Source organism: Rhinichthys klamathensis, unplaced genomic scaffold (assembly GCF_029890125.1).
Source record: "Rhinichthys klamathensis goyatoka isolate OS25496 unplaced genomic scaffold, OSU_Roscu_1.1 h1tg000433l_1, whole genome shotgun sequence".
In the NCBI taxonomy this organism is placed as follows: Eukaryota; Metazoa; Chordata; class Actinopteri; order Cypriniformes; family Leuciscidae; genus Rhinichthys; species Rhinichthys klamathensis.
The window spans coordinates 572170-587390 of record NW_026606929.1 but is presented as its reverse complement, the minus strand read 5'-3'; the positions used below and the strand labels follow the sequence as shown (position 1 = coordinate 587390).

At 41.3% G+C, this 15221-nt stretch overlaps 1 protein-coding gene across 1 annotated transcript; it reads right to left on the bottom strand.

The window, feature by feature from the left end:
- Window positions 1–1775: 1775 nt before the first annotated feature.
- On the bottom strand, window positions 1776–8457 carry LOC130071211 (uncharacterized protein K02A2.6). Its single transcript, XM_056235888.1, is given in 2 exon segments — window positions 1776–1826; window positions 6112–8457. Coding segments are annotated over 2 exon segments (2337 nt in total). The 5' UTR covers window positions 8398–8457.
- Between the last annotated feature and the right edge of the window lie 6764 nt (window positions 8458–15221).

Sequence of the window (15221 nt, the reverse complement as noted above, 5' to 3'; positions counted from 1 at the left end):
CATTTATTTTTCACCAAAAGTAAAAAGTACTTTGACAAAGGTTCTGACGGACCCACAGGGCGAGCTGACATTTGACAGACACTTTTCAAACTGCGGTGGTGCCCTGCTAAATTGCTTTATTTAACAATAATGTACACGCCAAAAATACATTTTTAAATTACATTTAGAATTGTGTAACTGTGTGAAGGCTATTTTAGTACATTCAAAGCATAACATCTTATTAGCACCTCAAAAAATTGCATTTAATTTCAAAATGTTCTTGTCTGTCTTTAACAGTTACTTATTGTAGTAATGCACAAGCCAAAACAATTAATAATAATGAAAATTCACATCTAGAATTGTGTAACTGTGTGAAGGCTATTTTTTTTTGTAATTCAAAAAGGCTAGTGAAGGCTATTTTAGTGCATTCAAAGCGCAACATCCTATTACCTCAAAGTGCATTTAATTTCAAAATGTTCTGGTCTGTCTTAAAGGAACACTCCACCGTTTTTTCATATTAAACTATGTTATTCCCTTAACTAAGACGAGTTGATACATACCTCTCTCGTCTCAGTGTGGCACTCAATCGCTCTGGCGCGCGGCAACACTTTGATAGCACTTAGCTTAGCCCAGTTCATTCATTAGGATCCAAACAGAGATGAAGTTAGAAGCGACCAAACACCTCCACGTTTTCCCTATTTAAATACAGTTACACGACCAAGTATGGTGAAACAAAATAAAACATGGCGCTTTTCTAAGCGGGTAAAATGGATAATAATGTATGGCGGAATAGCACTTGGACTCGGCGCAGTAATATAACTATATCATCGGGAGAGGATTATGAGTGATGATATTACTGCACCGAGTTGAAGTGCTATCAAGTGCTATTCTGCCATACATTATAGTTATCCATTATATGTTATAAGGCAATAACATAGTTTAATGGTCTGTTTAATATATTAATGGTCTGTTTAATAAAAAAAAAAAAAGTTTAATATGAAAAAACGGTGGAGTGTTCCTTTAAACAGTAGCTTACTTATTGTAGTAATATTGTAGTAATACAGCTAGAGTTGTGTGAACACTATTGTAGTTGCCTGAACAGCCAAGTATACAACATTTTCCAATTCTAACTAAATTAATCTATGAATGAATCTAGCACTGAAATGTAACCATATTATAATCTAATTCTACTCTCAACAAACATAGAGCAAATTAAAACAATTACTTAAAACAAATTTACACATCAGAATTTTTGTATGTGTGAGGGAGAAAAAAATTGTTCTCAGGAAGTGAAGTACAGCTCTGCAGCCCCTCTTTTCTCCTCAAGCGCTCTCTCCTTCCTCCATCTCTATCAGGAGCAAGCTGAAGCCATCTTGTATAGTTGCTTGGAGCATGTTGTGTCAGACGATTTTTTTCTCACAGCAGCTAAAAGACAAAATATTAAATTAATACAAAATTAATAAATACATATACAAACATTAATCCACCTGTAAATAAATGTAGGTAACAAAATAAAATAAGGTTGCTTTGGTTACATTTTATACAGGAAATGGTTGCTTATAATGTGGCACTATTGAATGACTGTCAAAATACTGTTGTCAAACTCACAACAGTATGACAACAGTATTTTGACAAACAAAACCATTTTAGCAAACAAAAACCTTTAAAATGTTTAGATATGGAAACTGTGGTGTAAACACATGCTTATCTGTGAATTAACTTTTAATTTATTAACTGTTAAAATAAAACGGCAATTATCCACTAAAGGTATAGTTCAACCAAAAATGTAAATTCTGTCAACATTTCCTCACCTCCACTTGTACGATGCCTGTATGAGTTTCTTCCTTCTGTTGAACACAGCAGAAATTAAAAAAATAAATGTTTAATCAGACAGTAGAGAACCACTGGCTTCCATATATTTTTTTTTTCCAATTTAATGTTACATTCCAGTACCTGTCTGGTCACCAACATTCCTCAAAATGTGTTCTTTGTGTTCATCAAAAGAAACCAACTCATCCAATCTTAAGAGAAAATGATGAGTAAATTTTCAGAGTTTGAGTTTCAGAGTTTTGTTTGAACTTCCTTTAAAAAACAAGAACAGACATACACACACACACATAAAATAGCAGACATATCCTGATTATCAAAGTCACAGATTAGATTTAGATATAATTAAATCTGATTATACAACCATTGAATCACTTTGAGCTTTAAAAGTCAATTACTGTTGTTTGTTGCTGATTTCGCTGTGATTTTTCCTATCATTTTAACAGCATTACATTACATCCCGCAGGCCGGTCTATCGCACCGGTCGCGTCAGTCTGTACTCGCATTCTCAAGGGGCAGTGAATCCGCTACCATATAAGCAAAAGTTCACTTCAATAAAGAACAAAGTGACATCCGAGTTTGAATTCTGGTATTTAAAAAAGCACAAAGAAAGAGAGCGACGAACTTTACTTACCTGAACAGCAGTTGTCTGACAGTGAGACTTCTTCACCCTTCAGCGGGAGAAATTTCAAACGACGCAGACATCACGTGAACCTCATTCACCAACCAGAAAAGCTGCTGTTACCGTGGAGATCGCGCCAAAATAAACATTTTTTAAATGATATTTTTTTTCAAACGTTTTTTAATAAACTGCTATATATATATATATATATATATATATATATATATATATAGTACGTTTTTAACATGATTTTGTGGTGCTTAAACTAAAAAGTATGGAAAACGTTGACTATTTTGTATGTGAATTATTTTTTCTTTAAATTATAAATTTATATATAAAAAAAAAAAAAAAATCAATTATCATGTTAGGAAAATGTATATTTTGTTCAGGTCAAATGGATTTGGGAATTGTTTAATGATTATTGAATTTTGTGAACATTGCTGAAAACTAATAGGCCTAGCAGCCCTAAATACTTATAACTGTCCAGTACACAAAGTATGGCCCATAATCGCTACACTGATCTGGGCCATAATCGCTAAACTGATCTGGGCCACACACCTCCCATCCACAATCGGCCCAAATGTTGTCTGCCGTCATGCATGCAGTGCCATCATTGCCACGCATGGCCCAGAGTTGGCTGACATGATGCATGCCAGTGCCGGCAACATGCCAGCAGTGCCATTTTGAGGCCACATTTGGGCCAAGTCTGTTTGCTATGTGGGATAGACAGTAAAAGAAATGGACACAGCGACCCCATAGACTTCAACGGAGAATAGTGAAGTCAATTAGAAGCACTCACTTCCTAATGGCTGAGCATACTGCGCAGGCTAAAACTGAGCTTGACGACGTATATGTGACGTGAGCAACCTGTCTGACAGTTGTAAGTCTTCTAGTAGCTGTGCCAAGCGGAATCTGAATCATTCCCTTCCGAATCTTGCAGAGACTGAGAGCGTGAGTAGGAGTTGTCCATGAGCTCGCAGCAGGATCAACTTTATGACTCTCTATGGACGAGAGTTTAATATGTTTTGCTCCAAAGTCAGTCGTGTTGGAAATTACTTAAGTGGTTCTGTGGAAGCGAAGCCATGGGTTTTTGTTAGAAAAATACCCATATTTATACCTTTATAATCTAAAATAACTAGCTTCCGCCAGACGACCGTACGCATACTACGCAATTCGACTTGCGCCACAAGAGTAACCCGTGGGCGTGGCGCATGTATGACGTAGGATGTTGGAGTATCGTAAGCTTACACGCCTCTCGCAGTTTAAAGGGGCCATATAATGCCATTTTCATACAAGTTAATTTGATTCACAGGGCCCTATCTTGCACTCGGCGCAAATGACTTTGTACACTGACGCATGTATCATTCCTATTTTGCACCCGCGCAAAGCGGACTTTTCCCTCCACAGACACACATCGGTTAACTAAGAAATACACTTGCGCTCCCCGGGGCGGTTCAGCGCAAAGAGGAGGCGTGTTCCGGCGCAAACTTCCCCTCATGCTATTTTGCTGTTCTATAAAACAATTGCGCCACTGACCAGAAAAAACCTAGTCTAAAGTCAGTGGCGCGTTGCGCGTTGTTTATTATGCTATTTTAAGGGCGCATGCTTGGCCATAATCAATGTAGCGTGTGCACAACACGCATACACGTTGATTTTCTCATCTAAGCAGCAGTTTTCATTTTTGCAAATCATACATTATTACGATAGATAGATAGATAGATAGATAGATAGATAGATAGATAGATAGATAGATAGATAGATAGATAGACAATTTATTGTAAAAGCATACATGTAGCTTACACATTTACCCAAATTGTTTATGTTTAACAGAAGTTAATTTGGGTGGGTTTCTCCATCCCCAATGTCACTTCTCTGTGTTTTACGGCCCTGGCGAGAACATTGCTCTCCTCGGCTGTGAACCGCTCCTGGCGCGCGCCTGGCAAATCCGCCGTTATAATAGGAATCTGCTTTAGAACAAGCGTGCCTGCTCTTAAAGGGAATGTGAGATGACGCTCTGATTGGTTTATTTCACGTTACGCCCAAACCACACCTATGAATAATGAAGCTAATTCAGACCAACCCCTTTTAGATTTGCGCCAGGCGCAAGAGGAGCGCCGGGATCCGCCCACAAAGTTACTTGCGCTTTGCGCTTTGACACTTGCGTTTCAGATCGTTAAAATAGGGCCCATAGGGTCTAAATGAAAAGTTTGTAATATACTTTAATTAAAAATTCTCATTAGTATTGTAAGAAAACACTCATTTTACCAGGTCAAAACCAGCTCTGTTTTCAGCATGCTGTTTCAGTGCATATGCCTTTAAATGAAAATGAGCTTTGCTCACTCCGCCCCTCTGTTCTGCGGGCGTTTTGACACAACGCCCGTGGAGTGTTGCCTTGACAATAGTTGAGGGTATATTTTGGAGAAAGAATGGCAGCGGGAGTCTCTGAGGACACTATTGTGTCTTAAAGAGTATACGGTGTATGCAGGCAAATATGACACACACACAAACTTAGCGGGATTGCTCTGTTTACTTTCTCAGACATCACTTCCATAACACCGGAACATCCGGAAGCATAGTACCAAGTGCATCATGGGAAATGTAGTCACATAAAGCATTAACACAATATACAACATCTCCTTCCCCCCAAGGGGGTAATCCATCAGCCGGAAGTTAAAAGCTGCCTCCGGGGGCCGCCATTGTAGCTGGCTATCACCTGCTGTTAGCATCCCATTGACTCCCATTCATTTTGGCGTCACTTTGATAGCGAATAACTTTACATCTGAGGCGTCCAAAGACTCCATTTGTCCATTATTTATTTCTAAAGAAACACGACAATGTATAAAAGGCTCCATTACTTTGTATCTTACGTTACGGCCCCGTAGAAGCCATTCTTGTAAAAATAGGCTAACGATTGCGTCATAACCACGGGACGCTCTGTCGCACAGTAGAGAAATTACCGTATAGACTGAAGTAGAAGCTCGTAGGCAATCGTTTACTGTCTATGAGGCAATCGGGTGGACATGGAGGCATAAAGTCAAGGGAGAAGCCCATAGATAGAGAGTTCATAAAAGCAACGGGACAAAATATTTCAACAACAGATTTGTTTCAGATTTCAATTCAGATTTATCCCGGCACATCTACTAGAAGGTCAGAACGGTTGCTCACGTGACAACTTTGTCGTCAAGCTCAGTTTGAGCCTGCGCAGTGCGCTTGGCTATCAGGAAGTGAGTGCCCATGTTGGGCTTCAACTCTCTCCGTTGAAATCAACGGGGTCGCTGTGTCCATTTCTTTTACTGTCTATGCTTCCCCCTTACTCTTTGAGGTCTAACACAAATATTACAAATTAAACTGTAATATCAGTAGTCAGGAATTTATGAAATCCAACTTTCTTATGAACACATTTTTTTTTTTTTTTTTTGAACATTCAGCTTTTTGTATTTCCTTATATAAATAAACACAACTACTTCCCTGGGAGTGAGGGTAGACTACCTCAAACCCTAGCTGACCCTTTTTGGGGATTATTCTGCCCCGAAACAATAAGGGTAGCTCCTAACTAAGAAAAATCCAAGAAACGCTGAGGTGGGTGCCGGAACCCATTTTGGACCGCCACCATAGTTCCGGGCCAGCACTGGTGAGCCTATCGAAAAGGTTCTGTCCTTGGCTCGCAGATTCCGTCGCTGTACCTGATTCCTTTGCTGTCGTAAGACAGTTTCTTTGAGTGTTGCTGGTTTAAGCAGCTCAAAGCTTGTCCTAAGCTCTCTATTTTGCAACAAAGACGCTGGTGACACTTTGGTAGTTGCGTGCGGAGTACTGCGGTAGCACAGCAAGAAGCTATGCAGGCGTTGATGAAATGTTCCCCACCCGAGTGAAGCTTTCAACGCATGTTTCATGGTTTGGACAAACCTCTCTGCTAACCCATTTGTTGCAGGATGGTAAGGTGATGACGTGATATGCTGCACCCCGTTTGCTTGTAGAAATGTAGCCATCTCGTGAGATGTAAATTGGGGCCCATTATCTGAGACAAGCTGCACTGAAGGTTCAAATCTACTGAAAATTTCTCCCAGTTTCTCAATTGTCTTTTGAGCTGAGGTAGATTTCATGATAGCCACTTCAGGCCACTTACTGTGTGCATCCACGACAACCAGCAGCATTTTGTCCTCGACTGGGCCTGCAAAATCGACATGAATGCGATGCCATGGTTTCTCTGGATATTCCCATGGGTGCAGCGGAGCCAGTTGGGGTACATTTCGTATGCGCTGGCATGACGTACATGTTCTTGCCTTTTCCTCAATTTGGCCGTCCACTCCTGGCCACCAGAAGTAACTCCTGGCAATTTCTTTCATTCGGACCATTCCACAGTGTCCCACATGCAGCTGCTTTAGCACTTGCTTGCGCAGAGCCGGGGGAATGATCACTCTCCTTCCCCACAGCAAGCAGCCTGACTGCACTGAAAGTTCATGACGTCGAGAGATATATGGTTTTAACTCCAGGTCATCGCTCTCTCCTTTTCCTGTCATGACGATATCCATGACCTTGGACAGGACAGGGTCATTGCGTGTGCTCTTTCGTACTTGCACAGCTGTTACTGGGGCCCTTTCCACCTGGCTGAAGTAGAAAATTTCTGCAACTTGTGCCTCCTTTATTCTGTCAGCGAGAGGCAATCTAGACAGACCGTCCGCATTTCCATGCAATTCCGCCTTCCGATATTTGATGTCATAGGTGTGAGCGGATAACAACAAAGCCCATCTTTGCATCCTACTAGCAGCAAGAAACGGAATGCCATGGTGTGGGCCAAAAATTGTAGTGAGTGGGCGATGATCGGTCAGCAACGTGAACTTCCTTCCAAAAATGTACTGGTAAAACTTGCGAACTCCAAACACAATGCTCAACGCTTCTCGCTCGATCTGAGCATAGTTCGCTTCTGCTTTACTCAGACTCCTGGAAGCAAATGCGATCGGCCTCTCTTGACCATTTGGCATGATGTGGGACAAGGCAGCTCCCACACCATATGGAGAAGCGTCGCAGGCCAGTTGGATGGGAAGAGCAGGGTCAAAATAAGTGAGGGCATTTGACCTTAAAAGTGTCTCCTTTGCTCTTTTGAATGCCTCCTGGCATTCAGAGGTCCACCTCCAATTTTTCTCATGACACAACAACTTGTGCAGAGGTTTCAGCAGCGTAGCGATGTTTGGAATGAAACGCCCATAATAATTTAGTAAACCGAGGAAAGACCTCAGCTAGCCTACATTTTCGGGCACTGGAGCATCCACAATGGCCTTAACCTTGGATGGAGATGTATGCAAACCAGAGGCATCAATGACATGGCCTAAGTACTCAACTGCAAACTGGAAAAATTCACATTTATCCTTGCGCACTCTCAATCCATATTCTTTCAGTCTCTCAAGGGAAGCATCAAGATGTTGTAAGTGCGACTCTTCATCAGTGCCAGTCACTAGAATGTCGTCTAAGTAACACACCACTCCTGGAAGGCCCGACAGAATCTGATCCATCGCTCGCTGAAAAACGGATGGAGCTGAAGTAATTCCAAATGGTAACCGCTTAAACCGAAATAGGCCTTTGTGGGTGTTGATGGTGAGAAGTTCTCTGGACTGTTCCTCAACATGCATCTGCAGGTATGCTTGATTGAGGTCGATTTTACTGAATTTTTGCCCTCCTGTCAGTCCAGCAAAAATATCATTAATGTGAGGCAAGGGGTATTGTTCTGCTGACAACACTGGATTCACAGTGACTTTAAAATCCCCACAGATCCTTATGCCTCCATCTTTTTTTAAAACTGGAACAATGGGTGTTGCCCACTTACTCACACTGACTGGTTCCAGCACCCCCTCCTTCATGAGTTCAGCTAAGCTTGCCTCTACCATGGGTTTTAGCGCATATGGAAGGGGCCGGGCTTTTAAAAATTTTGTCTGGCTTCCCGGCTCTACAGTCAATTTCACCTTGATTTCCTTCATGCTGCCCAACTCCTGCTTGAAAACATCACTGTGTTTTCGGAGAATACCTTCAAGCTCCAGTGTTTTAGGTGTCATCAGATGTATGGCCGGCCAGTCCACCTTGAGTTGCTCCAGCCAAGAACGTCCCATCAACGAGGGGTAACCACCCAAGACCACATACAATGGCAGTTTTTTTGTTTGTCCGTTCAGTTCAACTGTTACCTGAGTGAGTCCTTTCATGGTTACCGCTTCCCCAGTGTACGTCACATCAGGTGGCATGAGTGGCAGGTGGCTCAGTATTTCACTGTATACCGCATCCGACATGAGCGACACAGCAGCACCAGTGTCAATCTCCATTTTCACAGGCTGTCCTTCCAGCAGCGCAGTGACCTTATAAGCCTTGGTTCCACCTGCGACAGTGAGCACATGCAAAGGAAATTCCTCATCAGATGTGTCAGTAACCTCCCTGTTTTCCTGCCCAACTGCAAACACGCGTTGCTTTTGCTTCCTTCTGTATACTGGTTTCTGCTGCGTTTTTTCCTTCTTTTCTGTTTTATTTTTACATGCACGCTCAATGTGTCCTTTTTTCTTGCAGCTGCGGCACTCCACATCTTTAAACCAGCACGAAACGGGTGAGTGTCCCGTCTTACCACAGCGAAAACATGGGCCTTTATATTCAGTTTGTTTTTCGGTCTCCATCTTATACACTTTACTGTTTGAGTTCAGTTGCTGTGCTTCCTTCGCAGCCAATTCCATAGACACACTCAGCTCAATTGCTCTTTGTAGTGTCAGGTTGCTCTCCGTTAACAGTCTTTTTTGTATGCCCTCACAGCGGAGTCCGCAGACTAATCTGTCCCGAAGTGTGTCATTTAGTACTTCACCAAATTCGCAGTGTTCAGCTAATTTTTTTAGCACCGCTACAAACATTGTCACGGTTTCTCCTTCCAGCTGATTACGTCTGTGAAATCGAAATCGCTCTGCAGTTACTAAGGGCTTTGGAGAGAAATGTGCTTTGAGAGTGCCCACTATTTGATCATATGTTTTCTCTCCCGGTTTTTCTGGCTGCAGGAGGTTACGCAGTAGTGCATATGTCTTTGGACCCATCACACTTAAAAAAGTGGGTACAGCTTTCTCTTCAGTAATAGCATTAGCTGCTACAAATAACTCAAATCTTTCTGTGTAAGAGCTCCACTGCTCACTACTCTCATCAAAGGGACCAATGTTGACAAAAACTGCTGCCATTTTGTACCGTTCTCTGTCGTTTCAATCAATTCAGTCACTTATCTGAATCGTTGTCTTTCTTCCCCCTCTTGAGTCACAACGTGGATTAGCCGCAGGCTCGTATTATTTCTCATTTCCAGCGATCTCGCCGTCAAGCCGCTTCATTTCCGCATTTACATCACACATGCGGATTAACAAGATCCTTGTCGCCAATTTATTGTGTCTTAAAGAGTATACGGTGTATGCAGGCAAATATGACACACACACAAACTTAGCGGGATTGCTCTGTTTACTTTCTCAGACATCACTTCCATAACACCGGAACATCCGGAAGCATAGTACCAAGTGCATCATGGGAAATGTAGTCACATAAAGCATTAACACAATATACAACAGACACATCTGTGCAATCGTATCAGTTTGAACTGGAGTCGGACCCGGAACAAGATGACAGCCCCGAAGAAGTTCGACAATTAAGGCTCGAACAGGACGTTTCTGAATGGTTGGTTAACAATGTCACTTTGATCTATCTTTGTATGTACTGGCAGGGTAACGTTAGAGTAACTTAGTGAGATTTACGAACGCTATGTGCTTACTGATGTATACGTACTCAGTTTGTAATAACACAATAACCATAACGCGTTGGTCATTATAAACGTGGGATTATGATTATATTGAGAACGTCGTACATAGAAAACATGCCGACGCCGTAATGTACCCTGAGTGTTAGTCTCGCGTAGCCAGACCTTCAGACTGACGGCTGAAGGTCTGGAACTCATAGCAGCTTTCTTTGGCCAAGGCCCGCCCATAAGGCCGTTTGACCGACATGTCAAACAACCAATTACAGTTCGTTTCGTTCAGCGTCACGTGGAAATGTCCCCACAACAACAGACCGGCGTGCAACAAGTCAGTCAGCATAGAAAATCAAAGGAGGAGAAGAAAACCGAACACAATACTGAATCGGCCAGCTGCGATGTCAGCGTCTGTTGTTTCATGTTTGCCCGCAAACGCGGCTGATATCCCCTTCACAGTTAGGTACTTCACTTGATCTTCCATAATAGATCATAGCTGTCAACATTGAACATTGAATATAAGGGAGATTTCCCGGAATCCATCCCCAAAATAAGGGAATTTTTTTACACGATTCTTACCCACCACAAACTTTAAAAATAAAGCACTAATCATTAAAAGTCTAAAGAGTTTATAACTACAAATGAGTGAGAGAGAAAGAGACAGTGTGTGTGTGTATTAGAGAAAGTGTGTCATTTTTTAAACATTTTTTATCAGAGAATGTTTAAATACTAATATCAGCTTACGAGGGAAACAGTACGTGGTGCTTCGGGGGCTGCTGGAGATGATTAGGGAGAGGTCTGTGCTCCTTTACCGATCAAAGCGCGCGCTGACACGGAGTATAATTGTTTATACTTGACGCGTCCGCACGAGCGCGGCAAAGCGCGTTGGGTGCGCAAGACCGGTGTTCTGACGATTTGTGCTGCCTTGTCGAAAAATGCTACCGTAGTGCGAATCGATCACAGAATGTCGATTAATATTATGTGAAATACAATTATAATACAATTCTAAGTTATGAGTAGCTACTGTATACTGTAGACTGTTTCTATTTTTTAAACGGTGTGAAAAGTAAAAATTATCATCAAATATTGACTTGTCAAAGCACACCTTTCCTTAGTAACTGAAACTTTCAATTCTTCTTCTTCAGCTGGCTGACCGTACAAATATTCATATGGTAGTTATCATTTTTTAAAGGGAAATTACTTTATAACACATGAAAATGTACCTTTTGTTAAAAAAAACTGAGTCTGCACATGCGCATAACCAGTAAGTAGCAAATCTCGATGGGTAGCATGAATCGTCAGAACACCGGCAAGACCCCATTTCGCTTGGCTGTGTGCACAGCTTTTTTTGTAACAGCGCGCGCGGCGCCGCATCCGAGGATGAACGACTTCAAGCCGAATCTGCCCGAGCATGTACGTCTCACACAATCAGAGCGTAAAAATACGGGATATTTTACGGGAAAATAATAAAACGGGAAGACAGCGGGAAAAGAGCTAAAATACGTGAGAAACCCGGAAAAAACGGGAGGGTTGACAGCTATGTAATAGATAGGAGGGGACACACAACTAAGTTGGATCTGCTGGGAATCCTTATAAATGCTGACAAAGGGTCGGCCAGGCTTGGAAAATAATACTCTTCCCAAATCCCGTCGGCAAACAGGCTAAAATATCTCTTTTTGTCTCCACTAAGTGCTTCAAACAAAACTCCTGGACATCTCTTAAAGAGTCTACGCCGTGAACCTCGCATACTTTTGAGAATCCTACGTTTAGCTGATCTTGATAAATGCTCATTGTCACTCATGTAAACACAACAGTTTTTCTTCCGCAATCACATGTCTGCGCTTTGTTTCCCGGCAGACCGAAAATAAACGCGACACTCGCACCCCCCGGAAATCCGATAAAATTCAACCAATCAGATGACGACTTCGACATTCCTGAAGTGTTTCCAGTTAAGTGTACCATATGCATCAGACGTTTAGCCAACGTTCCGTGGGCGTGACGTCTGAGGCTGAGACTACCTGAGTGTAAACCTTAGCCGCATTCATCGTGAAGCGTGCAAGCGATTTGCAAAGATTAATATAAGGGTTAATAAAACTTTACACTCACTTCTTCTAGAGGTGCAGCAGGAACACGAATAGTTGGTACTGATTATTTTTTCAGGAGCAGCTTCTTAGCAAAACCAGCTTTATACTGTTCCTCGTTTATAAAGCAGTCTGGTGAGAAAAGATTCGCGAATCGCGCAAACATGAAAGCATTGATGTTGCTCGTAGGGAACATTCCCTTCGAAAACAAAACTCAGCCACTGTGTCTTCACCAGTTCGGATTTAGGAACATCAAAATGACTTACACCCAAGAACAGAACACCACAATCGCTTAGACGCCATTCTGCTCCAGTGTATCAACAATGGCGGACTATGATGACAGCTCGCTCAGGGCGGGGATGTGTTGAAACGCTGCTGTCAATCAACAATCGTGGGAGGGGCGTCCGACTACTGTGACGTCACACGGTCGAACGGCTCGATTTGAGACTGGGAAAAACATAAGGAGATTAAAACAAAAACACTGGATAGATTTTTATGTAAACCATTTGCCATGTAAACCATTTGCCATTGCCACACAGTCATACCTGACACCCCAGTTCTCCCACTACAATCCTCCCTCTTTTAGTTAGTACTAATGAAAATGTAATTCCTGATATCAGAAATAGACATATTTTATATTAATATCAATAATTCAAATTAAATAGTACAAATTTAATTATTGATATCAAAAATGCATCCTGTGAATTAATAAAAGCTAAAATGGCTTGCCATTGCATCTCACTGTGTTTTAAATGATAAAAGCAATAATTGATACTTGATGGTTATTATTTACTGAGGGATGTGCATCCATATTGACCAGTATGTCCAGCCAATCAACATTTTAAATGCAATATAGTCATTGTCAATAGATTGCTTTCCATCTTGCTTTATTGCAGAGTTGTAACTAAACTGACTAGGAGACTAGATAATCATTGTCTTGTTTTAAAAGTATGAGCGCCTAATGAGGAGTGCCACAATGCCCATATTGTACTGGTAACTGGTCCCCATAGATGTTTTGCTGAAAAGTGCACTTTTCATTTCGTGCACGCGCATATGAACTCATGTTAACGCGCGACGCGGTTATCTTTTCCGAGCGGCAGTTTATAAACAAACACCGTTGCCCTTTTATCAAACCTAATCTAATGAAAGTGCGTATCTATACCACAAATTTAATTTCTTGAGCTATTTACACGCCAAAAATGTTTTTTGCGTCCATATGCTACGCACTGTAAATCTCATGGGTAGGATTAGGGGTGTGGAGTGCGTGCATATTACACGCCAAAAAGTGCGTATCATGTGCACGCGAAAACGGCGTAGGCCTATCATATGCACGCAAAAACTATTTTTGGCGTATAAATGGCACGAGAAATTCGTGGTATAGATACACGCTTTCATGAGATCAGGCTGGTTAGACAGACAGATAGAGAGATGCACATCAACTTAACTTTACTGTTCTTTGCTGACATCAAACTTGGATAGGAGAGAACACAAGTCTGCCTGATCGCTGTTCCCGCAATTCACTCACATGGTGTTTTTCTCTCAGTCTCTCTTTTCGTGACCAGAAGGATAGTTCCGCTCAGAGCCATAGAGAGAAAGAGTTGCGACGCGCTTTGATGTCGCCGCGACGGCTGTCGGCTGCCAACTCTCACGCATTCAGCGTGAGACTCACGCAATTGAGCCAATTCTCACGCTCTCGCGCCACACCCCCGATTTCTCACGCTGAAGTGTCAACCCGGTCGGTCAAATGCCAGAAAGATAAGTTTATCGGGGGGCGGACCAAGATGGCCGAGTAGGTAGACGCTTACTGTCGAGCTGTGCAATCGAAAAGTTTGAATACGGTTAAAAACAACCTTTCTGTTTGGACCTTATAATAATTTATAGTGCTTAACGCTAAAGGAACTTTGTGAAGAAGATTTAACCTTTGAGATGTCGACCCGCGACAATAAAAGACCGCTGAAAAACCCAAAAGCAAAGTTGACAATGCCAACAGGTGATGCTGCTAGCCACGCCGCCTCAGGAAGAAACCCTCTAATTGATAACATTCATGACTACACGACTGGCTCGGTGTCGTGACTTTGCCAGTAATGGAGGATCTTATGGAAGAATTTCCTCCTCTGTCCCTGTCGCCCAGACAATCTCCAGCTCCAAAAAAACCGATGCTTTCTTCCAAGGTAGAAGACATAGATGTCATCGCTTCCCTGTCGAAACTAATAAATGAAAGAATGGATGAGCTGGCGTTGCAGCTAGATGGTGTTAAAAAAACTGTGGTAACACTTTACAATACGGGTGCACTAATATGCATTAATTCATGTTTAACTAATGCATAGATAATCATGAGATGATTATGATTCATGAAGAACTAAACCATTAATTAATGATAACTGCATCAGCAACTAATAAAGAGTCTATATGATTAATAGATTAAGTAATACATGAATTGCTATTAATTCAATGTGTCATTGTGTATTAATTCCTTAATAACATATTTTATTAACTAATAGTGTAAATGAATGTGTTAATTACCACAATTAGTCAAAGCTATGCACTTCAACTTCCAGTTGTCTGCTTTAATTAATCATTAGCTAATGATTTGCAAAGGTATCATTATGTTATGACTTTACTTGGCACATCGTTATTAACTAGTCATTTAGTATTTGTAGTAATTTACACATGAATTTGCACTAACAATGAAGTAATTAATCATGTATTAATGCATATTAGTGTACCTGTATTATCTGGAAGTTGAAATACAAGGCTTTGGCTCATTCTGGTAATTAACATATTAATTAACACTATTAGTTAAAAAAAATGAGTTATTAGGGAATTAATTCACAATTACATATTTAATTAATAACAATTCATGTATGAAGTAATACATTAACCATACAGACTCTTAATTAGTTCCTAATGTGGTAATCATTAAGGAACAGCTTAGATAATCATTAGTTACACATTAATTCAGTATTATCTG